This window comes from Oreochromis aureus, linkage group 17 (assembly GCF_013358895.1).
Source record: "Oreochromis aureus strain Israel breed Guangdong linkage group 17, ZZ_aureus, whole genome shotgun sequence".
NCBI lineage: Eukaryota > Metazoa > Chordata > Actinopteri > Cichliformes > Cichlidae > Oreochromis > Oreochromis aureus.
Window position 1 is genome coordinate 13,915,237 of NC_052958.1, and position 27,466 is coordinate 13,942,702.

The following is a 27,466-nucleotide window of genomic DNA, read 5'->3' on the forward strand; positions in this document are numbered from 1 at the left end:
GTTGTGTTTACTGGTCTTTGTCTAATATTTAAATTTGTTTGATCTGAAACATTTAAGTGTGACAAACATACAAAAAAATACTATTGCATTCATTTCTAACCCTGTCCATCCTGGTCACTCCAAATAAAACTTCCTCTTCAGCAACACTACTTTCAGCTCCACCTCCTGTCTTTTTGTCAGTGTCACTAGCTTCAAACCATACATCATTGCAAGTCTCATGCTTTACACTTACAAACCTTCCCTTTCACTCTTGCTGCTATCCTTCTGTCATAAATCACCAATGACAATCATACCCATCTACTCGACCCTCTCTGCAATCTCTTCTTCACCCCTCTTATATAGAACATGAACTAAAACCCAAAATAAAGCTTTGGGTAAGTTTTTGTACTAAACTAGGGGAATCTCTTTATCCACAGTCATGTTGAATAAGTGAAGCATTGTCACCAAAGCATTGTGATAGCAAAGTTGGGGATAGTACAGTCCAAAATAAAAAGCAAGTTTCCTTTAACTGGAGCAAAGAAGCCTGGCGCAAACTGTGAAATGCAATCTGAGGTCTTATAGGGACATGCAGTACTTTTGGCTATACGGTGTACTTGGGCACCCTCTAGTGGCTGCAAAATGTGCTGCACTGCAGTTTCAGTTAATTCAGAAAATCTTTTGATGCTATACAGTATTCAAATTTACATGAACAGGTCTAAATTTTAATATACATCCATGCATGTCATACATTTAATACAAATACATAAACATATAGGAATGTATTAACAGTTTAACTGTCTCACATATGCATCCAGACACACACACACACACACACACACACATACACACACACACACACACACACAGAAGTACAGCATGTGGGCGGTATCCCCGGCGCTATAAAACATCTTGCATCCCACATGCTTATATAACTCCCTCTCCACCTCCTCCAGCTGATCACTCATCACTTTATCCTCCGCAGGGAAGGAAAAACACCCCTTCTCACTCTCTCTCATTGAAATCAGCCAGGCAGGCGCCCCCTGCAATCGAGCATGATTTTGTTACACTGCCAAAGAAGCACATCACTCCAAAGAGATCGGCCTGCATTAAACTGCATCTCCAAGTGAAGATTTTATGTTGGTAAAAATTGAATCATAAACCTGGACTATCTGTGACAACACAGAAACCCAAATGTCAAACCTTCTTATCGTTCCCCTTTACTAATATTTACAGAAAGAGAGAATTCAACATTCAGTAGCTGCTTCTTTTTCTTTTGTTACTGCAGATATCAGACCAGAAATCTCTACACCGAAATGAAGAAAAAGACAAAGCAATGTTATGATTTAACAGTAAAAAAAATGCACCTCCCTCCAATATGTGTTCTCAGCACATATTGCACAGTAATGAGAAGAAATGCCTGATGGGCCTTCTTTACAGTATGGCCTCTGAATCAACTTCAGCCTTGTTCTCGAGTAAGAAGCCAAAGGGCTTACAGTAAACCTGCATGGCTACTGAAGTATGACTTTCCGTTGTTATAACATGTACACTCAATAGGAGATACAAACTCACTCTGTCACCAAGGTGAAAGATGATGACAAGAACCAGCAAGCATCCAGTTCACAAAGCACCAGCTCAGTCAAATCTATAGATAAAAGAAGTTTGTGGTTCCCTTCTGTAGTAATCTGTATTAATTTTATGGCTCTGCTCTGGGACCTCCGCACCCTTCATCGAGCATACACAGCAAGCCACAGGTGGGAAGAATGTAAGCGACAATATCGGACACAGCATGTTAGGAATGGGGGAGGGAGGGGGGTTGCTAAGTGGCTTGCAGCAACTTTAGGCAGGTTAAAGGAGCTTGAATAGCAGCTGGAAAATTGGATGGGATGAGATCAACTTGTGGGATGGTGGGTGAGAATTAGATGGTGCTTTGCCTGAACCAATGCTACGCTTGAGAAATATGTGCAGAAATAAAATCCTTTTTCAAGAACCGATCATTCATAGTTATAGGCTAGACTCTGTCCTAAAGTCAGGGATGATATCTGACTATTGACTGAGGGATGTCTTGATGTGTGCTCAATCATCCAGGTAAGGAAATCCCAGAAATTGCAGCAGTTTCCCAATTTGCATATTAATGATCATGAAACAGCCTCTTGTTAGTCAGTGGTACTACTTTCGGCCACTATGTAAATGTATATAAGGCAGGTGAAACCTGCAGTGAGGTAACTTGGAGTAGTGATGAAACTCTCACTGTGAAAACGTCCAGATGAACAGAATCAAGTTTCTGGAATTGGCTGAGGGAGTTTGACCTCACAAGGGTATTCATACCTGTCTTGTTTGAACATATTTTCATGGGTTCTGCCACAAATTTCTTTATCAAAGAAAAAAAGAAAGAAAAAGTGATGAATTCAGAACTCTACTACCTTGACCATTTGTCTGAAGTTTTAAGACGGGACTCACATTTATGGTTAAAAAACAAAAACTCAGAATATCCCTGAAACAGCTGAGCGCTGCTGTTTTTAGCAAATGTTCCTGGATTAAATGGTGAACTCACTGGGCACTATTTTCAGCTGCGAATTGATTTTTGTTGTTTTTCTGTGCTCTAGTGAGTATTTATGGCCACAGAAATGTAATGTGGAATTGACTCAAAGTGAACTGCAGAGCTCATTCTCTTGGGAAAAAGTAACATATCACCCAGTGGCTAAATTAAGTTTTGGCTTCCCATGTAATCCTTTGTGCTTTCATTAGATTTTATCTTTTAAAATGGCTATTTTTAGCACTGTAGACTTACATTGATGAGCTCAATTTCCCAGATCTTTTTGACCAGCTCCATGGAAGTGTAACCATTGACAAGGAAAGACTTGGTGTAGTCCCCGAGCTCCAAAGATTCCAGCCACTCTGCCACTGATGTGGGGTTGTTGCCATCGTATCCAATAGGTCTCACCTTAAGTACACAGAGCAGAAAAAAGGGATTAAGGAAGAAGTGTATCTTTCGAGCGCACTTTTTATTACTTTTCTGTAGTTCTGTTTGTTCTCGCTGCATGCTCTTGTACATAACACGAGGCTGTGAGCACAGCGGATTATCTTTCTTCTCATTTTCCACATTTTAGACCTGGAGTTTTACTGCATAAAAACAGCTGCTATCTGAAGCAAGATCTGGTGCGAATGCTTACTGCCTACATACCTATTGCTAATTTCCATTTTATTCCCGTGCCATGCTTTTTTTCTCAAGATGCATTCCATATTAAAGGCTTTCCTCAGTCCATAAGGAAACAGGTGAGGAAGCTAAACGAGTACAGGAAAAGGAAACACAAGCACAACTGTTGAGACGGTTTGTAAAAAAGACACCAAAAGCAGACTCACTGTTTGCACTGAGACACTTTGAGTGTAGCAGAGAATACATAATTCATTCACTTTTCTTTTGACAGTCAAAAGCGCTTCAGAGAGCTGATGTTGCTTCAAGCAAGCATCCCGCAACCTCCACCTTAAGTTAAGCATGTGTTCGCCTACATGTGTCTGCACGAGTGTGTGCGTGTTTTTGTGAGAGGGCAGACAAAAGTTAAAAGGTTCCATCTCTTACAGTGTTTTGAAAAGTTTATTGGGGATGAGAGGAGGAAAATGCTGACCGGAGATCAAAGTTTTCTTTGGAGTCTCTATGAAGCATGCTTATCTCCGAGCTCAGACTCTCCCCTTTCTCTTAGCTCTCTGTTGCAGACTCCTTTCTTCTGCTCTCACTGTGTGCAGCTGGGCACTTTTGATCTTACTTTGACTCTTGCACACTCACACAAAAGTATTTGACCTTGCTAACATATAGCAGCAGCCTTTTTAAAAAAAAAAAAAAAAAAAAAAATCAACTTTCGGTCTCTTATCTGCAGCAAATGTCGGCTCAAAGCGCGTCGATATGTTTTTATTGAGTGCATTTTGCAGATGCGAGAAGGTATGGATTTAGCAGTTTCTCGCATCATTTAATTTTATGTGCTTTCAAAGCTGTGATAATGTGGCTTGGTGCACCTTTCTCTGCATGCCTCTACTTGGCATCTTGTTCAAGTGTTGAGCAGAACATGCAGAGAGATACCCAGCCACCCACAGAGAGTTATATCACACGGAAACAGATGTAGCAGAAGATTTGCTGAATTTTATATGAAACAAAAAGGACTGAGTACAGGCCGGCTCAAGATTCTCTCCTTCAATTGGTCATGAATTTATATAACTTCATTGAGATGGATGCTGCAATAAACCCAGTCCAGACTGACTAAATTATCCACTTTGTGGACTCTGTGGTATTCTTGTGTGATAGTGTTACTATTTGCAGCGCTGACCCTGGGCAAGAGCCGTATGGCCTGCAGGAGACGTTGTCTGTGGGCCGAGTTGAGGATTCCAATTTCCAGCAGGTCTTGGTCCTCCACCACATTGCTGCCCTGTAAAACACCAAATAACACACAGGGTTACAGTTAGAAAACAGGTTACAGCACAAACCAACAAGGCTCCACTACAGATAACTGCTTTGCAAAATAACAACAGAAAAGCCACATCTCAAATTTCTTTTCAGTGTGAAACGCTTCACTTCTGGTACTTATAGCCTGACCCCGTTTAGCACTGCTTCTGATAAAAGTTTGCACTATCAGCAGCTTTCTTGTACAGCGCACTGGCAATGCATCACAACTCATTATTCTAACATAAATACAATGGTTTTTTCTAGACATTACCCGATGGAGCAGCATGCAAGAACACAAATGTCCACATCTTTCACATCTGACATTAGGTGGTCTTTACGCTGCCAGCTTCCAAGTGCAAAGTCTGTGTAATGTCTATTTGAGGACAGTGGATGTAATTGTCCTGTAAATACCCAGCAAGCTGGCCAGACAAGTGCCTGCCTTCCTGCATCCTTTACCCAAGCACATTTAGCATTTCCGTTAGTAAGAACGCATCTGCTTTTATGCGTTACATGTAGAGGGAGCAATTCATCTTTAATATTGTCCAGTGTTGATGTTTGAAAAATGTCCGTTCAAGTTTAAGCTGCAACTCAGGTAGACTCTAAATCCCTGCTGTGTTTAATTTCAGATATCTGGGTTTTCCTCCGCTTTCTATGGGAGCTTGTTGCCAGCCAGAGCCAAGTCGAAATTTCAAGTTATTATTTCAGACATTTTGACTTAATAACCAAAAGTTTTAAGTTATCTTCTCATTTATGAGTTACTTTCGAAGTTTGATGTACCAAGTCAAAACGTTGAGATCATTAACTTGACATTTTGAGATAATAACACCCAAATTTTATGGATGATATTTTTCCCCCAGTGGTGGGAGAAAAAAATAAATGTGCTACCTCGTTGCAGTTTTCTCCTCGTTTCATTAAGTAATAAAATCCTATTTGCAAACTCATCAAGTTTTCTTAAGTTTTGTAACTATCTGACACAGAGTGTGCATTTGGTTTAATAATGTGGGGTAATGATGGTAAGTTTAAAAATCTCAGTATCATCTTATTTATAGCAGATATTATGAGTTAGAATATTTGAGAACATCCAAGTCCACAGGTACGTCTCTCTTTGAATCATCACACCTCTTAGATTTGCAGTCTTGCATCAACACTTCTATCTTACTCCCTCTTCTTTTCTACTTTGATATGAGAATGTTTTAACTACAGATTTGTAACAAGATAGCCATGTGAAGCTAATGTGTAGACTTATATTATCTGGAGAATTAATACCACACTATTAAGAATGCCACATATAGCTGCTGTAGTGTACCTTTGAAAACTGTTTTTAGACCATAACATTAATAAATCGAGTTTATTCCTCAGATAATATTGCATTAAGATTTCATTATCTGTGAGGAAAAAATATCATAGGAAACATAAGAAAGAAAAAGAGATTTTCCACAACCAACAGAGAGTGGCAGACAGCAGTACGATGGTCTTTTTTTAAGACTAACAAGAGCCTATATGGGTATCATACAGCCTCACCTTTAATTAATCCAATGGGAAGCCATAAGAGAGCTATCAGTCATTCTCCCGCTAGAGAGACAGAGAGGGAGTCTTCATGCAGACAGATAATTACAGGAAAGAAGAGATGCGGTGTGCAGGCAGACAGCTGTAGCACCGAGAAGCAGCGACTCAGCCAGAAATATGGTCAGAAATACAGATTGTGACAGAAGTGAAAAGTAAAGAAAGGTAATCATCAAAATGATGGCAAAGAAAATGGGAGAGGAGAGGGACTGTGTACGCAGCCTGCAGGCAGTCTCAGGGCCATCCATACACTCCCAGCACACACGGACAGCGCGCACTCTGTGATAGGAGGACTGAAGGATTACACTTGTCATTCCCTCCACATCTCCTTTATGTCAAACTAATAAGCGCTAACTAATAACACAGAAGATAAGAAGGAAAAAAGAACACAGGCAGATACCAGATAGCTGCTGTTTTCCTCCATCTTATTTGATTTCTGTGGAGAAATCGACACTGGGAACACTCTGCCCTCGAAAAGGGCATTTTGCTCCCTGGCTGTGACATTTTCATTCTAGGTATGCCATTGCTGCAGTTAAGTTTTCACTGCAGCTTCCTGAAGAGTTTCTGCAGTCATGCATGAAACATGCTGCTCTTTATGGCTCTCTCACGCAGATTCCTACGCCATTCTGCGTCCAGCTGTGTATCTGCTAATTGCATCTGCTTGTATTTGCATTTAAGAAGGAGGCAGCGTTCTGCATGCTGAATTTTAAATGGCTTCCCAGGAAAAGCGCTGCACGGTGACTACTGCAGCGCTCAGGTCTGTATATGCTAAAGTGAATTTGACTCCGTGTTAGACATGTACGCTCGGCGTAATGGCTTTGAACAGGTGCAGTGTAAAAAGAAAAAACTGGCAAGGAAGGAAATATCAAATATGAAAGAAAAGTGGAACAAAATGTGAGAGGCTGCATTAATGAAACGAGGAAGCAGCGCTGGAGTTAGAACTAAAAGATCAATGTGTGTGTTTTAAGAGATTTGAATCTTTTGGTGCAGCAGCTGAGCTTCTGTTGTGAACTTGTATAATGCATATCAGGGGCTTTGGTGAGTTAAATAACAGGTGGGTGCCATTTTGTAAGTAGCATTAAAAAACACTTTGGAGTTGGCTGTTTCCACCTCTACGACTGCTAAGCAGGAACACATCCCGAACTCCACATCCAGCTCCAGGATTCAAGAAGCATCACTAAAGGGTAATGAGCAAACTTTTACAGAGTCTCTTGAGCAATTTCAAAGCTAGATTGTGCTTGGACAAAAGTACAGAGTCGCACCTCTTAACCTTCCAATACACCCGCTAGCCAGGTAGTCTGCTTTTACCAGCATTTGTGGAAGATTATGTCGTTCTAAAGAGCTCGCTGAATTGGAGCACGGTGCTGTAATAGGATGCCACCATTGTAACAAGTCACTTTGTGAAATGTCTTCCCCTCTAGATATTCAACCATCAACTCTAAGTGGTGTTATCGTAAAGTGGAAGCGCTTTTAGCTCAGCCACAGAGCGGCAGACCATGTAAGCTACAGAGCGGGGGTCGCTGTGCGCTGAGGCGCATGGTGTGCTCTGCTGACTCAATGACCTCATTTAACATCAGCAAAGAGAACTATGCACCAGCAGCTTCGTGGCATAGAGGTCCATGACTGAGGAACTCCTCTAGGCGTGGCTGGCATACTTGCACTAAACAGCAATGCGATGGATATTTTAATAATAAAACGTGATGATGTTTTGTTTTTGCCTCAATTAAATGAAATCTCTATCCATTTTGTTTACACCACAGTCTAAAAACCAACTGCAGAGCAGATCATATAAAAACAGATAATATAATATCTTATATGATGTAGTTAGCAGACTTTAAAGGTGTGCAGCTGTGAGGTAGATTGGTCCATTTTGAAAAACTGGATGATTTTAGGACCTTACAAAGAACAGTAGTTTTTATTACAGTATTATTGTATAAGAATTCATTTAAAGCTTTTGAAATTAAGAGTGGGATTTTGCCATTTTATCCCCAATAATTCCAGTACTGAATTCCCTTTTGTAATCTGATTACTTCTAGATCTCTGAGTGAGCCTACTTCTGCTTTGTGTTCAACCTTTGAAAGATCCAGATGAAACATGCAGGTTGCAAAGAGATATCTCCTGATAATGACATAATGCGATCAGATGAATTACTTTAGAGCCTTGGAAAGCCCACATTAAACTAAATAAATGCCCATTAAAAGTGACTGGTGTGGCTGGTCCACCTGCCTGTCACTGTACCAGGCTGTGAAAACTAATGCAGCAGATGATCGGGCTCATTCTGTGGCTAAACCTTGGCTTCCACAATGTCTTCACCTACTTGTACACTGGGACCTCTGTGGGAAGAAGAAGACTGCAGTTCATAGATCAGCTCCCAGGCTGATTAATAGAGCACAGAGAGGAGCTGGTGTTGGAGCCACAATGCTACACCTTCACAGCAGAGTAATGACTCCGAGAGTTGGAGCAGAGTAGATTGGAGGGGGGGGATTCAAAGGCATGACTAATTGCTCACTGTTGGGCTCCTGATGCAGAGAGATGGGGTTCCTCAATGTTTGTTCTTTCTCTCTCCAAACCTATTTTGTCCTGTTTCTCTTTGTCTGAACATTATGTTTGCCCTACAGTATGGCTACCACTTCCAAGTGCGCGTGATGGATCATGGGATCAATTATCACATGAATACATGAACACAACAGCCAGCAGAAATAAGTGAAAGCAACTAATGACGGTGTTGTGCTTCTCCTCCTCCTGCTTCTACTGTTTATCTTGTATTCTGGAGGTAAACATAGTTTTTATCTTATAAATTGATATGCAGGACTGGTATGAGCTCTAACAATCCATTATGGAGGTTTTTAGCATCCACAGAGTTGATACAATTGCCATAGCCCCAAGTTATTTTGTGATACTTAGACCACGCCGCTTAACAACTGTGCCAGAGAGGGCAAAATCTCTAAATGCAGAAATTAAAATTCATGTGCAGTAGCAGGGGGTTGAGGCTGAGATTAGAGATGGAGCAAAAACGATAGTAGTGACGACCATTACCGGCGCCAACAGGCCCGGGCGTGTGCTACAAATCATGCTCGGCCTACTGTCTCTCTTTGCTCTCTGCTCTCTTCATCCCTCGGATCTTCTCTCTTTGCGATTCTCCGTTGCGCCGCTTATTTCAGAAGCGTTCCTCTTTCCTCATTATTTTGTTGCCTCTCTCTTACTTACTATTCAAACCCTCTCTTCTCTGTCCTCACTTGCACTTTTAGTCTGTAATTCATATTCCTTTTGGTTTCTTTACAAAAGTTGTTGCTCTTAGATTTATCGCCTTCTCCCGTGTGAAGAGGCAGTGACTTAAGTTTCTACAACTTTGCAGCAGTTTGAAGAATTTCGGTTCCAGAATAAATCCCTTCATAAGCTGTATTAAATGTAACCACCTTATGAAATATGGATACTGAGATTGTTATTTCTAATGCTGTTGTTTCCTAACTTCCCCATGAGGAGAAGCTCAGGGTCAAATTAATTCCGCTAGCTTTGCATGCTTTTTTTTTCTAATTCAGCTGCTGTTTCTTTATTATACATAATGCTTCACCTCTCCATTTCTTTCACTGCGGCCTCATTCTTCTGCAGCTGTGGAGTCTTTTATCCTTCTTTTATTTCACTGTGTTGAATGAAACTAAATAAAAAGCATCATGATTAAGGAGGTTTCACTGCACATGGCATTCTTTTGTATTAGTGTGTGTATCTCAGTGTCTCTACAGTCCACTGATAACCAGTTTATGTGGCACTTAGTAGGAATTCTCTACTATTTTCTATCACAACTGTGCTTTTTAAAAAAAATCAGCTTTCTTCACTATCCTCTATCATTTGGATATTTTGAGCATATATATGTGCTGGCATGCAGTGTGTGTGTGTGGGTTTGATTGTAATGAGTATTAGCTGGGACAATGTGACTGCAGTTAGAGGGCTAAACAAGAAGAATGGGCTTCTCGCTCCAGTAATCCCATAAATATGACGTAGCTTTGCTTTCAATTCTTCTCTCACTAGATGCATTTGCATCTTAGAAAACATATAAAAGGCTGCTGCTCGCCATGATGAACAACTAGGGAGCGGTAATATCACAGACTCTCCAGTGCCCTTCAGTTTTATGAAGCATTTTATTGTCTTTCAGCTCCTTGTTTTAGTTTCACAGCACACATCTTGACCATTTAGGTTCCCTGCACTCATCGGCATAACTTCCAGACCCGGGAAGCAGCTATTTTTAGTGAGAAAGCCCAGAAACACCCGCTGTACAAAAAGCAACTGGATAATGTATGCAGATGAGCACCTAAAAAAAACTCTTTTAAAAAAGGGTAGGAGGAAAAAAAAACAGATCAGAGGAGGTAAACAGAGAGTGACTACATACATTTGCCAGGTGGCCACTATCTCAAAATCTATTCAAATATATGCTCTTGTTACACCCTGTCTGCCGCCTGTACCAGGGTCCAGTATCTGTTATGAAAAATGCAACCAGCACTATTTTTTGAAGTGTAGCACATTCATGGAAGAGGCCACCGCATGCCGCTAGGACTACAGCAGATGCAGCATGTGTTGTGCTTAGTTTCTGTCGCATGAAATTTGGTACAGTTCCAGCTGAGAATTTTTAGCACAAGGTTTAATAAATGGTTCATTGTTGTAAGGACGTTATTTACTCTCTGTTTGACCGTTCTGTCATTGCTTTCCAACATTCTTTCAAAACTCCCTCTGGACATGATCCCTCCCTCTGTGATCACGTTACTGTACTCTTGCATTACAGAAGTCTTTTAATTATCTAAATGATCGGCAGTTAGAAAGAAATAAATGGTGCATTTGGCCCTATAATAGAAAGGACAAAAACACCAGAGCAATCTGCAACTTTTCACAAGAGATGATATGCAAGAAATGAATGTAAGCATAAAGGAAGAAAACTATGCAGGTTGCAAGCACTATGAAACCTCTGCAAAGCTCCTGCTATGGCAACTTGCTAACATAAGAGATTTTTCGCATTAACAAACTAGAGATGAACAGTCTTGTAGCATCATTTGTTGCATCATATTAAGTGAACTTTGGGGTGTGTTTTCCTGACAACTTTGCTGTTTGCTCTAATCCTTCAATAATGAAACAAAGATTTAGGGTATGTCCTTTAAATTAGGATGGGAATTTGTACTGATACGTGGACATATATACAGTAAGGCTTATTGTTTATTAAGCTGCAGAATACCACAAAAGTAGTGTCAAGTATACAGGAATTAAATAAGTAATGTATTGTTTTAATAAAAAAAAAACCCCAACAAACACTGAAGAAGATTTTACGACAGGTGATAGCGAGCGTAAGAGGTTAAGCTACCAACAAATATCTTAATGAAGAATCGCTTAGTAGCTCATTCAGCAAGTCAAAGTGCAAAACAAGACATGAGGGCCTGTTTGGATACAAACAGAAACAGCTAACGTGAGTCAGCCTCTGTCTGTCTGTGTCCGTGCTCTTGCATATCTCTCTGTCTTTAAATTTTCCATACATGAACGGTCACTGAAGTGGATGTGATTAGCCTCTATAGAGTGTCCTTCGTATAAAATTCTGCGTCCATAACGACCGCTCTACTCCTCGCCATTTGTCCATCAATCCAGCAGCACTCGTCCTCTACTGGATGGTTAAGGTGACCGGACACGCCCACACTCATGACCCCTATTAGCAGTAAATGATAATGGTAGATTGGAAGGCCCATACTTAAACAGTATTCATGTCTATATAGATGTATATATTCTTGCACGCCACATGGGGCCTTTTCACAGTTATGCACTGACGCAGATCAAACTTGAGGGCAAATTAATTTGCAAACCAATCAGCTGTACAAATGAACTGGCCTTGAAACGGGAAGAAAAAAAAGCTTTTATTTTGTAATAAGCAGAGTCGTGGTTTGAATCATCCACGCCACTCGATTTCCCATACTGAGTGAAATGAATGTGGCACAAAGCTTTCGTTCAAGAACCCAGTCAACAATAAAAAAAGAGCTGCTCTCGCCCAACACAATGCCTGTAGCCTGTGCCTAAATCGCATTAATATCAATTTGTGGTGGACACTGATTTCTTTCCCCCTCTAGGTTGAAAAACATTAGCAGCTTTCTTGTTTAGTCATGACTGTTAAAAAGCATAAAAGGAGTTACAAACTCCACTCAGCATGGGGGACACCAGCGAAACTTTAACACCCGGAGAAAAGCGCCACTTAGAAAAAGAGACTTTGAAGTTACTCTGATGTTTGCGAGGCAGCTTCATCTTAGCTCTTTTCAATATTAATTGTATCTAAAGGCGTTTCAGAGGAGACGGTTGAGCTATTGAGAATACGTTTTTAAAGAGGGGTGATGGGATGGAGGGGATAAAGCCAGGAAAACAGACAATCCCAGAGTCTCTCAGAAACAATGTTATTGACGATAAACTAGGTCCACATGAGAGTAATCCAGATACATAAATGGTGGTGCACAGCCACAGGCTTAAAAAATACATGTGAGCTCAAAAAAACAAAACAAAAAGCTGTGAACAGCCTATGTGTGACGTTAACAGTTGCCTGGACACTAACAGCTGCTGCAGTGACTCCTACCTTCTGCTCATTAACTTACCAAAGGAGGATGTAAACAGAAAAATAATGTAATGTTCTGCAGACACCCATGAAACTCAATTCATTATGAGAAAATGGATTTATATAAAGTTCCAAATAAAATTAGAAGTTGTGCTGAAACTCCAGATGGCAGGTTGGTTTTAGGTAAATATCTTATTAAAAGATAGTTCGAGATAATGCTTCTGAATGAATCTGTATGTCAATAAAAAATTCAAGTATGCTTTATATGTTGAGCTTCATTAGGAAATATTATCTGCTATCTTGCCATCATCACTGCATTGATGCATCCCTTAAGTACACAAGGCAACAATGGCACCATTTCAGCCACCCTGACACAGAAACAGTGAACGTGCTCCAGGTTTTAACTTGCAACTTGGGGTGACTTTCGAGAATGGCTAACTAGATCAAACAAAGACCAAGAAGTTCTCTAAAACTGCATGTGTTCCCAACAGTTACCAGCTTAAGAAAATTTGGAATTTCTGTCTTTCTCCATCCCGATATTGTACTTCATTCTCAGAGCGTAGGCCTACTCATGGTTTTTAGGAAGTCCGAGCCTTCAGGTATCTGGCTCCTGTACAGTGGGTTCAGGAGATGAGCACCATTTCTACTTGTGATACTGAAAACTTTACTTTTTGATCTAGCTCATACTTAAGGATGCTCTGTCGACCCTGAACCATGACTTAGATATGTTGCTATATATTAAGACTGCTAGGGGACCTCCAATTACAGACTTTTTTCACTCTGCATGGGTTTATATATCTTTGATTATGCCTCCTTTCTCCTGCATTTTGAAAAGAGGAGCATAGAAAGACTACAAACAACTTAGGCCTTATAGCTAAACTGGTCACAGCAGATGACTGCCCCTCTTTCAGACTCGTTCTGCAAAAGGTCTCTTCTGCTAAAATGAAGTTCTTCCTGTGAGTCTTGACCTCACAGTGCAACATACATTGAGCTAACTGTTGTTGTGAATTAGTGCTATACAAATAAAACTGAACTGAATTCATGTGACTCAGAAAAAAAGGGAAACTTATGCTCTCTCTAATGGGTAGAATTGTATATTTTGGAGACACAGTGCACTGCAATTATCACCATGTTTAATGCTTTATCTAAGACGACCCAGATACACCTAATGCTTAAAAACCATTTCATCTGTATTAAATACTTTAACCACAAGATAAACTGTGACCACGTGTGGGAGAAACACACAACAGAGAGATGGTGTGATTTCATCCTGTTGCCAGGGTAACTAAAGGAACAGATGCAGGTCACACTGAGTGTAGGACCAGAACGCTCACACAGGCTTACATGCATCCATGAATACTTATGGTGATCCATGCATACCCTGGTGGTTGACCTGATGTCAGAAACATCAACATTTATCTGCATTCTCTCTTCTGGATGTCAAGAAGTCAGGAGAAAATAAGAGGCTGTAAGTCAACCAGAATTAGAGAACTGGATAAACCCTCAAACCCCCTTATATCTGCCATTTTTGAGATATCCCCCCCCCCCCAATAGTAATAATAATCTCCAACTGAAGAGGAAGTCATCCAGTCAGCATCTCTCTGCTTTGTCTCCCATCTTTCTGCTTCTGCTGCAGTTTTTCTTGATCGAGCGTCATCGCTTCTTTACTGCTTTCTCTCCTTGTTTTCATTTCCTACTTTCCTGCTCATCCCTCCCTCTTCCGTGGATATCTTTCCCACTAACACGCACATGCAACATCAAAAGAATGTCCAAAATGACCTAGCGAGTTTCTCTTCCTACGTCACTGATTAAGAAGGGATTGCATAAACTAGAGGAGACGATCAGTTTGGATCCCGATCCGCAGGCTACAGGTGGTTGTGTGCACAGTTTTTCCTCTGTGTGCAAGCGGATGCGTGCAAAAACCGTAAAACAACTGTGATTTCAGCATGCATTTTTATTGCAGCATGAGCACGTATGTGTGCAGCATGATGCTGGAGCTGGATTTTTTGCTGTGGCAGAAATGTGGTGTAGGATTTCTGTGCGTAGGAGGACCTCACATGGCATCAGATGGGAGAGGCAGTAATGATGGGAAGAATGAAAGAAAGAGAGAGAAGATGATGCAAAAAAAAGAGGAAATTCAATAAATTCAAACTAAAAACATCAGAGTGATGGAGGAAGCATACTGGTCATGCAAATCCCTGCACAGCAAACAATGACATGATGAGCTCGAGGAGCAGAGAAAGCTTGAAGAAGGGCTTTCTTTTCCCCCAAAACACAATGAAAACACTCACCATAAACTGGACGTTGTCAAATCCATTGGCCAGCAGGTGGTTCTCGTACTGGACCAGGCCGATGGAGTCTAGCCACTGGCCCACAGACTGCAGCGGGCAGCGGGGACCTATAAGGGGGTGGAGGGGCAAACGTTTCAGTAGGGAGTAGCCATCCACGCGGTAGCAGCGGCAGTCCGGCTGAGACAGCTGGCACTGCCACATCATGTTGTGGCGGGCAAAGTGGCTGTCGAAGGAGCCCGCCATGCTTTTGAAGAGTCTTTTGGCAAGGCAGCAAGACAACAAAGATGAAGGGAGGGCAGGTAGAGGGGGGAAAGGGGGGAAGAAAAGGAGGCTAGGCAAGGGGCATGGTGAGTATGAAGGGGGTCAGCATGCAAGGGTGCAAGCAGGTAAAAGTGGAGGTTAAGACGTCCAGACGCTTCTTTCTCTGAATCCAGCTGGAGGAAAGATGGGAAGGGGCTGAGGGCTGAAGTTGTATCCAGAAAAAAGCTTCTGTCATGGAGGTTAAATCCTGCCAGAAATGGGTGATGGATAAGACTGGAGGTATAGATCCGCAAGCAAAAGCGACTGTGTGTTTGTCGTGCACAGCACAGCAGCAGCTTCTTTTCAGCTGTTGCGCTCGCTTGGCTGCTCCCCGGAGCTTGTGTGAGTGTGTGCACGCAAATGTGTGTGTGTTTCAGAGAGAGAGAGAAAAAGAGAGAGAGCTGCCCGCGTTGTAGATTTCTCTTTATCAAGTACTCCCACTCTCATCTGTATGCTTCTGCAGCCTCCTCTCTCTCTGTCTCTCTCTCTTTTCTGAGAGCACTGCTCTCCTCCTTCGTTCCCTCACTCTCTCAGTCTCGCTCGCTCGCTCTCTCTCTCTCTCCCTTGCTCACTTTCCCCTGTCTACCTCCAGTCTCCGTCTTCTCTCAGTGTCGATCATCACCCTGCTCTCTCTCTCTCTGCCGCTCTACATATATCTGGCTCGCACTGCTGATAATAGTCCTTGCAACATCTTCAGCTTCTTTGTCTGCGAGCTGAGCTGCCAACCGCTCATACCAGCACCATGCTGACTGTATCCATGTGGCCATAAATATACACACACGTCTGTGTGTGCGCGTGCGGTGCTTTGTATATGTTGTTGGTGGGAAGAACTGGTGTGGCATAAACTGGATTTCTCTCTGTGGTAACCATGGATAAAAGCAGCTTTGCATTCACAGATGAAAAGAGAGAGAGAGAGAGAGAGAGAGGATCAGGAGGTGGAGGATGGGGGACTTAATACAGGGAAAGGGGGATGAATGCAGTAAATAGAGATGATTCGTGGAGACTTCAAGGTATGCAGGTGAGGAAACTGGCAAAAACAGTGCTTTTCTGTGCAGAAAAAAGTTACATTTTTCCTGTAAGAACCACACAAGATCACTTACAAAACCACCCACATGCTAATCAGATAAATTCTTAAATTAACTACGGCAGTCTTAATTTCATAGTTTTGGCCATCATTTCTATCAACAATATAAAAAAGCTTCTTAGCTGAAAATAAAAGAGGAAATCAATTATTCAAATTTTAATATTTCCTTGCAAATCCACCTCTCTCTAATATTCCATTTACAACCTATATAGATTTTACAAATCCAAAAAGATGATAATAATTTTTAAAAAATGCAAGTTTAACATTACTATTTTAAGTGACTTCTTATCTGCACTGCTATGCTGTTACTTTCCCCTCATTATTTCAAAATTGACCACATGTGGGGTCTCTCTTTTGTTTCCTATAATGGGTCTAGCTGACAGGGTCAATGCCTCAGTTCAAGTTATGCCGGACCCAGTAAGAGCTGAGCTCCTATAAGATGTGTGGCAGTTGCTAATTCATCATTAACACCCATTATTTCAATTACAAATAATGTGTTTTTAATGCGATCAATAAGCTTAAAGAAACTTTTTTCTAAAAGATCCATGCACAGTATAATGTTGTGTGAATGGCACTTTACCACCAGGGGGTACAGCACATTATTTTGCAAACATTTCCTGTTAAAAGCACACACAATATAGACTGTATATCAATGATGGGTGTAGCCACCCTTTGGTTTTTGAAGCACTAACTTAAAGCATACACATTTTGTGTTTCTTTGGAACCCAAAGTGAAAGTGGGGTTCTAAGTAACTGTTAACAAGCTTTGTTAGCAATCCGCAGTGCTTCACTGTAGATGTGCAACACAATTACACATACCTGCTAATTAGTGCTTAATAGCATATTAGCAAAACACTGGAAATTTGCTGGCAAAAACTGAGGCAAAGACCTATTCAGCAGGCTGTGAGTATATTTATACCACAGTAACAGAGAAAGCAACAGAGCATGATGGTAAAGTGCAAACTGTGTCCATACTGCATTATAATGTTGACACAAAGCTAGCAAAGAACTGATTGTATGCTGAACCCAGTCCGGCAGCCAGAGCCTGAACTTAAAGAGGCACTCATTCAAAGTCGCTTTGGGCTGGTTTTCAGCTTTGCTTTGTGTTGTTGGCTTTCTGTTCAAAAGAAAGATTGTTTGTCCTTATTACTGTAGGGTAGGGATTTTTGTCGGTGTATGGGACTGTGAAAATGCACTACAGGGCATATTACAGAGTAACACAAAAGTAAGGTAATGAATAGCGTAAGAAATTCCATTCTCAGAAGTAAATAAGCAAATTAGTAAGTAATTTTTTTTTAAGTATCAAGTTATGTGTGAGTAACACTCCAACACTGCTAATTTATCTCACTACCCAAGGTTTGGTAATAACAAAGCTCAGATTCTAACTTGTCATAATCTCTTAATTACTCAGCAACTGCTATGTTAAGTGCAATACTACCATACTATGGAAAAATGGTGGGCAACATATGAGCATATGACTAAAAATTTAATTGATATGCATGACTTGCCCTTAAAGTCAGATTCACACACACTCACTCATACATGCCCGTGCTTACCTGAGGCATCATCCTTGATGTCCAATCCACTGCTTATTCCTGCCCCAATGGAGCTCATAATCTTGTCAATCTGATCAGATCAGAGAAAGAGAGTGAGGGAGAATCTCAGTTAGAGAGATGTACAGCGTGTGCTAGGAAAAGTCATTTCCCAGTAATAAGGCTAACCTCTATTTCTAGATTCGAGTGTCACATAGCATGATCATTATGCCAGCCTGCATGCTCAATGCCAGTCATTCCCCCTGTGAATTGGAAAAGCATGGAGGAACGGGAAATTTAAAGACACCAGAGCAGAGATGAAAGGAGAAGACTGGATTGGAGAGAGCTAGTGTGGCTTCATTAGTGTCTGACTACTAGCAGCAGAATGATCATCCTCAACCCTGGACCTGCTGATAACCACTTAACTACGCAACCTGCACATCCACCTACGTTTCAGCACCGCTGGCTCAGAGGTCAGAGAAACCCGAGTGTTTAAGGAGTCAGGTCTGACAAATTCAAATGCTGCTTACAAGCTGACAGACCATGAAGGTGGTCTTTGTAATGGGATAAACTGAAAGTAATTTCTGCATATGTTACTACACACCAAGCACCAATGCAAATGCAAGCAATAAATCAAGACTCAGTGGTAGATTTAAAGCTGATTTAAAGCTGATGTGACATTTTTCTAAACAACTTTATTTTGAAGTAAAGTAAAGCTAATGAATCAAAAATGTTGTTAATGATACATTATTTAAAAAAAAGAAAAAAAATGACGTGTATAACTGCAACTATTTAAATGCAGTAAGACAATATTGGCAGGGAGATAATCTGTAGGTCTAAAAAGTCTAAAAGCAGTTGGTTTGGGTCAAGTCGAATCCTATTATCCTTTATCTAATATGATGGAATCAAGATACTTGAAGGTCTTCACCATTTCCTGCCTTATCCCACTGATTTTGAAATCTAAGTTGATACCTTGGACATTGTTGGTTATGAGCTGGGGCAATGCTTTGTCAAGATGTTCCAGCATCTTTTCTTGCAAGTTCATCAATATCATCTGCACAATGCAAGTTCTAGCAGATCTAACATAACAATGCACAGTCATTCAAAGCAGGGATAGAATGGTTACCTTTGAAGAAATGTCAAACAGTTTGCAGGTACTAATTCCAAATATGATCAGATGCATTTACTAGATCTACAGCAGATCTCTGGAGTATTTAAGCTCGACATTTTAGCTCCCCTACAAAATAAAATTAATGCAACCCATGTTTCATGTGTCAGGCTCAGATTAAGAGACTAATCTGGGTCACTTGAGTTTAGATTTTGACCAAGAAGAACCCCCCAAATAACCATAATGTTTGTATAAACCAGCATATTGGACTGCCTTTCAGCTTGGTGCACTAAGGAGAATGAGTATCTTCAAATCACTGACTGTTATGGAATGTCCCTTGCCACCCCTCTCTTCTCAATAATGCAACACTTTCCTGAGCATGTGATAGATATAGAGCAGCTTTGTTATTTTTTCCTCTGAAATCCCTGTTTACCAACCTTAAATTTCCCCGGGGCCAATCTAACCTTATCTCTTCCTCACGCAGCATGCAATTATCCAGAAAAAGAAATATGAGAACTGTGGAAAATTCCATATGGCAATTCATCATCATCAGGAAGTCATGAGCTGCGTGGAGGAATTAATGAACATGTGCATGCAAATGTGGAAAGGCACGCACAAATGGACTTCCACTGACATGCATTAGCGTTACTTTAAAAATAGAGAGACTAATTAAGGCATCCCCATGATTACATGTAATGGAACTTGCTTTTTTTGCAAAACTTGGTTTTTCATTTTCTGGGTGTGTCAGGGTGCAACGAGTGCTTTTTTCTGAGGCGTGAAGAGTGAGCGGAAGTCAATGTGTCTGTGACCTCAAATGGTTATAAGGATCCAAACAGTGGTGTCCAGTCAATGCATCACATCTGTGTCAGAGAGCCTTTAATATCGAAAGAACCCCGGGCACAAACACACCAAGACCAAAGCATGCAGCACCCTGGACCTCAGCTCTTTAATAGAAACTAGAAACTGCCTTCTTTCAGATACGTGGGTCTTCCCTGCAGCTTCATCGCTGGTTACAGAACAAAATCAATATGTGAGCATGTTAAATTAGCACTTGGGCTCCTTCTGCACTGTAGTAGCCGAGTGTATTTTAAAGGGAGGAAAAATTGAAGCGGCTCACTGCTGTGGGTGCGGAGTTTTCAACTGTTTCCTGCCGAGACGGTTCACTTTGAGAAAGCACGATGGATTGAATCCATTTTACCACCCAAAATAAATGCAGTGTCAGAGCAGAGGCGCTGACAACTTGGCTTCTTCTTTAATGTTGCAATTGATGCTAAATGTTGGGTGATAAGCTGTGCGTGTCAGGAAAACTGTCTTCTTACCTCTTCCCACTCAGCAGTGAAAGACGGCGTTCTCTCCAATCTCCCCTCCGGGCTGGCGCCTTCACGTGGGCTCGGACTTCCAGGGCCCTGGCCCCGTGATCCGGACCCCCAGCTGTGCTCTTCCTGTAAGGAAAAAAACAAAAAACCACACACAGAAAAACAAAACACGTTATGTTTAATTACTGCACAAATAGAGACCACGAAATGCAAAAGTTGCCAAATATTTAACCTTAAAAATATGAACAACTAAAACTGAAAATAAGTCCGTTCAGTGCTCATCAAACTTTCAGCTGTAATGGCACTATTTTCATCAAACAGATTATGTATTTAGTTCATGATTTATTTACAATGAATTACAGAAGTCTCATAAAATGTGCTGCGGCAGAGAACATTGTGACCCAGATTGATGAGTTATCCAATTGGCTGGACTGGTTTCTGCTCTGTCTAAGTCACATGACACAGCAAGATGCAAATTGTTTTTATATAAGCGAATATTTACGATATTTGCATTTGTGCTCAGTACAACAATACTGGAGACTTCTTTGCTTGTGTAGACGTTTAAAAAGAGTGAAGTTTTACTTATGATGTCAAATGAATTCTCAGAAACACTTAATAAGAAAGACTCTTATTAATTTAGGGCTCTAAATGGCAGAATTCATGTTCTTTTTAGTGCTCTGGCTGCATAGAGAATGATACTTTTAAGATAGCGAGAACTTACCTGTATGGGAGACACTGCCACTAGGTTAGAATCAGACTTGGAAAGAGATTTCGAAAGCTGCAGGTCCAACACACTGCGCGGCATGGACCTCATCCTCCCAAGGGTGCAAGCCCTTTCCTCGTAGCCAATCCCAGGTGAACTGTCTTTGGATGTCGCTCCTGTCTGGCTTCCCCGTAAATCTGCAACTTCTCCGTTTTGACCAGAGGAACAAGAGGGTGGGTGGCTCAGGGTAGACCATCCACGAGGCAGATCTACCTGTTCACAGTTCCTGGGTTGAGCCTGGTCCTGGTTGACCTTGGTGTGGAAGATAGTCCGGTACACAACCTGTGGCTTTCGAGTGTCGTTGGCTAACCTCTGAGAAGATGACTCACTTCCTGGCCGGGAGAAGACCTGACTGGCTCCTCCACCGATCACAATGCTGAACTCCGGGGTCTGCAGAAAGTTGCTCTGGACATCTGTATTTTTAAAGGATTTGGGGCTGTAAAGGTGGTAAGGCGTATCGGGGGGTTCACAGGCTGGTGAAGATCCATGAAGCAGGCCTGCAAACTCCTCTGGGATGTGGCTCTTCCTGTGGTCCTGTGACAGAGCGTTTGATTTGGAGGACGAGCAGGGAGGAGGAGGAGTCGGGTCTCGCTGATAAGGGACGTCGTCTGCAGACAGGACACATGCACAAAAAAATTTGATTACCATTAACTCAAACAAATTAACCTAAGCATGTGCATTGTATTTGAGTAAAATGCCAAAACAATGATACAATTAATTAATTTACTCCAAGAACAGACAGCAAGTATAGAATAAAGTGCTCATTAAATAACAGAAAGAGAAAGAAAAGTAAAAACTACACAAAACAAGCATAGCTGCAAACAGGAAGATAAGAACAGGGTAATGCATCTTCAGCTTCCCTTGTAGAAGAGCTGTTTGTTTCACAGAGGAGGAGTAACAGGGCCCCGGACTTGAATTTTGCACCTCTGCGCCTTCGCTGTGTGGGTGCAAATAGCATGCTTGTGCATCTGAACTTACAGGTATGCATGAACTCATCCAGACAGTATTCTCAGACCATTGATGGGGTTTGAGTTTTTTATTTTATTTTATTTTTTTTTCAGGTCCACTCACTCTGTCTGTGTGCAGCAGTCAGAAAGAAGCTTCTGAAAGCTGCTTTTGACTCTTTATGTGTAAATGTGTGTGTGCGTGTGTTATTGTATCAGTGTATGCTTATAATTACATACCCATTAGTTACAACTTAAGTCATGTATGTTTACATGTGTTTTAAAAAGATACGCTCATTTAATTTCACCAGAATGGTAAATGGTCTGTATTTGTATAGCGCTTTACTTAGTCCCTAAGGACCCCAAAGCGCTTTACACTACATTCAGTCATCCACCCATTCACACACTGGTGATGGCAAGCTACATTGTAGCCACAGCCGCCCTGGGGCGCACTGACGGAGGCGAGACTGCCGGACACTGGCGCCACCGGGCCCTCTGACCACCACCAGTAGGCAACGGGTGAAGTGTCTTGCCCAAGGACACAACAACCGAGACCGTCCAAGCTGGGGCTCGAACCGGCAACCTTCCGATTACAAGCCGAACGGCCAACTCTTGAGCCACGATCGCCACATTCTCAGACTCATGACAAATCTTACACTAAATATAAGAGTTTAGCAAAGGAATGGCTTAGAATCGAACAAAAACTAGTTAGTTAATTTCTCAGGTAGGAAAGGAGCTGCTTCGCCCATGCACTGACTTTACTATTAATACCGAGGAACTATAATCCATCTTTCATATACAAACTGTGGTTTTTACACCCACTGTGAAAATAATAGACTTTGACATCCACCAAGCATCTGACTGGCAATTACTTCATTACTGCAAATGCAGTAAAAGCATACCTGTATAGAAAAACACACACATAACACAACCAGTCATGGACTGGCCTCTATAGAGCCCAGACCTCAACATTATTAAAGCAGTGTGGACTCATCTTTACAGGAAATGAAACAAAAAGCAGTCAACATTCAAGGAAGAGCTTTGAATGTCTGGAGAACTATTCCTGAAGACTGCTTAAAGAAATGACAAGAAAGCTGCCTGAGAAAGTTGACTGTGTAGAAAAATAAAGGCAGTCATACCAAATACTCACTTCAAGTGTAATTGCTGCACCTATTTCCCATTTTTTGAGGGGGAAAAAAATAATAAAAACAACAGTTTTCACTACTTCACACACAGAATAACTCTTAACAGTCAAATACAGTTGCTTGAACAAATAGAACAATTTTACACTCTTGTAATCAAAACTGTCACTGGAATAATGGCATGTACCCTCACTGGCCCACACACACTGAATTTACAATCATTTGACTGCATACCCCCGCTGCCAGCCACATCCTCGACCCACACAAACAGACACTCAATGTCTTGGTTTGTCAGCCAGTTTTTGCAAGCATTCTCTGACTGTCTTCTGCACAACAAGCCACACATCAATATGCAACAACTGCATGACGCAAGAAGAGAATACACAGGAAAGAAAGCATTAGTTGGCTGTTTTTGTCTGAGGAACCCCCCCACCCAGAAAGTTTCCAAATAAAATTGCTCACTATGACTGAAACAGGAGATGATTCAGTTCTTCTAAAAACATTATTAATGCGACCCCTCAAACAGACATTTCTTTGTAAATGTGTTTCGTTTTGACTGCACCGCAAAACACACCCATCCACATTTCAGGTAATGAGGGATGAAACCATGACTCATCCTTGAGTATTGCATCTACTGAAAATGTCATTATTTCTTATACAACCTGAAAGCATTTCGGATGATTAAGCCCCATCATTTTTCAGGATAAATGGGACAAAGTGGGCAAAAGATTAGTAATCCCCCCTAACCTCTGATCTTAATACTTCTCTCTCATTGTCCACATTGTGTTACTTTGACCGAGCAGAAGCATCCATAAGCCTAGCCATCTCTTATCACTATCTCACACACAGCGAATGCTTACAACATAAAGTAAATGTATCTATTGTAAATTATTTGTCAGAATAATCACATGAGATGCAGTAACTGAATTGTGATTGGCCCTTAAAAGGCATCATTAAGATGATTTTCCCCTCTCTTTTCTTTCTGTACATGCTTTTCTCAACCCTGTTATGAATTTCTTTTGCTCCTTTCACTTCCCCTCTTTGTAATAAAAATGAAAACAGTTGGCAACAGGTGAGTCTACCGGTAGCTATGGCAACAGCGAGTGCCAGCATTTCTCGCAGTCATCGGGCAGCTGAGTGTCTTTGACCTCCAGGAGAACGAGGGGAAAAGTGTACAGTGGATAAACACGGCAATCAAATCAGCAAGTTGTTTATCCAGACAGAAAACAAACAAAAAAACAAAAGCCGAGCAGATTTTTGATTTGAAGAAAAAACAGAAGAAAAGTTCTATGAAAAGTTTCCATAAAAATGTATTTTAAGTATAACTAGACCAATACGTCTAACAGCCTGCTAACTATGCTTTTCTTTCTTCTTCTTCCCCTGCAAACAATCGATAGATTCCCCCTCTGAGTTGTTTTCACCTTCATTACTTATCCATTCCTGAGTGTCCAGTCTTCCCTCACCATCCTCTGTGTCTTTGAGTAAGGCTGTGTGTGTCTGGAGATCCAAGGCTAGTTTCAGCTCTAACTAAAAAGCAGTCAAACTGTGTGCACCCTGCCCTCGCTTAAGTACAGCCAATATCTAAGAATCGCAGGGCGAAACAGCAGCTGCATCACTGCATACCTGCATTTTATTGCGACACTAGTATGAAAACACACAAATACACACAAGTTGTGGCATGCAACGGGACAGCCGAGGAACTAATCTTCACCTGAAAGCAAACAGCAGCAGCAATGTAAATGTTTGTGCAATAAATACAGATTTGTCATAATTAGAACTAAATGCCAACAGGAAAGGCTGCTGCTGACCGGCTTTTTAAACACGAAAAGTCTTCACTTGTGCACGTCCTTCTATTTTTCAATAGAGAACAAGCAGAAAAATAGAGAGGGAGAGAAATACAGCTGTGATGGAGTATTTACTGTATGTAGTGTACGTTAAGTAAATGCTGCTGCTGTTTCTACTACTTTTCATTTATCGGAGTTCTTTAGTGTCATAGCTGCCCAGCACTTCCTACAGGTTGTAGCCCAATTCAACACACTATTCTTATTCAAAAGAGGTATTGAGTGTATTATGTATTAGCACTGAGAAGTGACTAAATTAAGCTTAATGGAAGATGTCAATATGCACACTAAATGTTCAAGATAGCTGGGAGAGAATCCAAATAAATTCATTATAGATTTTTATAGCCAGCAAATCAGCAGAAAATGTTAAATTTGTCAACGTCTGGTAAGGAGAAGACTGGAGTAGATCAACAAAACACTGGAACACGGGAATTAGCAGTTCCTGCTCCAGGCAGACAACAATATTATTGTTGCTGTGGTAAGCACAACCACATCACCTCCACTGTAGTCATGTGCTTATTGATGTAACCAGGTAACCTCCAGGTAACCTCAATGTTTTAAGAGTAAACTAAACCTAACCATGTTATTTTTGTGTTGTAACTTTACCCACAGTGTCTGAGAGCTTTAATTTACTTCTAGGAAAATCCCTTTACCACCTCAAAATGTAGCTGCTTGGGGATAGCACTTCCTGAAAGTTCAAATACTTTGGCCCTGCAGCACTGATTTTCTGCATACAGCCAACATTTTCTGTAGCTCTATAAACAGTTTGCATTGGGTTAATTGTTCTTTAGAACATACACATATTTACAGAAGAAAGCAGACATCATATGGACCAGTGATGAGTTATTTTAAAGTTGTTCATCTGGCTCATAATCCATCGCAAGTCACATGTTATTGTAATGTTAAAAGTACATAAAGAAGTACATTTTCTTCTCATTGTTTGGCCATATTACACAAACTAATGAGACTGAAAATCCACTGAGAAGTCAAGGTAGCTAAGGTAGACGCTCACATCCAGGACAAATGAATCCTATTTCACCAAATACTCTGGAAGGAGGAGTGATTCTTGAGTGCCTGTAGAACGAAGAAGACCCATTAGGTGATCACTGTGTTAAAGGTTCTTTAAAAGCTTAGCAGTACAATGAAAGGAGTAGCAATCCTTGTGGGACTGTGGAGGGACAGATGGTCAGAGGATGCCTCAACAGTCTTTGAATAGAAAAAACCTCAGCTGATTTGGTTTCAGGTTCAGCAATAGCTGAGCAATAGCTTGCTTTTTTGTTGTTGTTGTTGTTGTTTTCGGGTTGGTCTGCTATGTTGTCAGTGTGTGGGTGGTGGGTCAGAGTGGAACATGGAGCACAATAGCAGAGGACAGCCAGTGAGAGGAGAAGACAGAGTTACTCAAGTTGATGACAAATTGTCAACCTACTGTAGCTAACACTGAGCATGGGGGTGGTGAGCTACCTGTCTCTCCGAAGCAGTCACATCACGGGAAACACTGGTTAGTACACTGCCTGACCAAAAAACAAATCACCACCTGGATTTAACTAAGCAGATAGGTACGAGCCTCTTATAGGTGCACAGGTGATTATCTTTCAGCTGGCAACAAGTTATTTGCCAACTGGTGCAATGAGTTGCTTCTCATTTCATAAACAACCATGTTGAAAGAGACATCTCGTGGTTGTGGAAAAGATGTTAGTGTGTTTGAGAAGGGTCAAATCATTGGCATGCATCAAGCAGAGAAAATATCTAAAGAGATTGCAGAAACTACTAAAATTGGGTTAAGAACTGTTCAACGCGTTATTAAAAAGTGGAAGGATAGTGGGGACACATCGTCTTCCAGGAAGAAATGTGGCCGGAAAAAAATCCTGAATCATCGTGATCAGCGATCACTTGAAGGTTTGGTGAAATCAAATCGTAGAAAAACAACAGTAGAACTCAGGGCTATGTTTAACACTGAAAGTAAGAGCATTTCCACACGCACAAGGCGAAGGGAACTCAAGGGATTGGGACTGCATCAGCTGTGTAGCCATAAGAAAACCACTAGTCAGTGAGGCAAACCGGAAAAAAAGGCTTCAATTTGCTAGGGAGCATAAATATTGGACTCTGGAGCAATGGAAGAAGGTCATGTGGTCTGATGAGTCCAGATTTACCCTGAGTGCTGGGTGCATCAGGGTAAGAAGAGAGGCAGATGAAGTTTTGCACCCATCTTGCCTAGTGCTTACTATACAAGCCTGTGAGGGCAGTTTCATGGTCTGGGGTTGCTGCAGTGGGTCAGGTCTAGGTTCAGCAAGAGTATGTGCTCCAAGAATGAGGTCAGCTGAGTACCTGACTATACTGAACGATCAGGTTATTCCATCAATGGGTTTTTTCTTCCCTGATGGCACAGGCATATTCCAAGACGACAATGCCAGGATTCATCGGGTTCAAATTGTGAAAGAGTGGTTCTGGGAGCATGAGACATCATTTTCATACATGGATTGGCCACCACAGTGTCCAGACCTTAACCCCATTGAGAATCTTTGGGAGGTCCTGGAGAAGGCTTTCCACAGTGGTCAGACGCTTCGTTCTTAGTGAAAGATTAATGCAACACTGGATGGAAACAAA

At 41.3% G+C, this 27,466-nt stretch overlaps 1 protein-coding gene across 5 annotated transcripts in view; it reads right to left on the bottom strand.

Moving 5' to 3' along the window:
* Nucleotides 1-27,466, bottom strand: part of anks1b (ankyrin repeat and sterile alpha motif domain containing 1B) — a 262,310-nt gene that overhangs the window by 44,392 nt on the left and 190,452 nt on the right. For all 5 annotated transcript variants that reach the window (XM_031758546.2, XM_039600939.1, XM_031758542.2 and 2 more), the window contains 6 exons: nt 20,894-21,543; nt 20,176-20,298; nt 17,773-17,842; nt 14,834-14,940; nt 4,296-4,394; nt 2,768-2,920 (listed from right to left, as the gene is read on the bottom strand). In XM_031758546.2, coding sequence (XP_031614406.2) covers nt 2,768-2,920; nt 4,296-4,394; nt 14,834-14,940; nt 17,773-17,842; nt 20,176-20,298; nt 20,894-21,543 — 1,202 coding nt within the window. The remainder of the gene's footprint in view (nt 1-2,767; nt 2,921-4,295; nt 4,395-14,833; nt 14,941-17,772; nt 17,843-20,175; nt 20,299-20,893; nt 21,544-27,466) is intronic.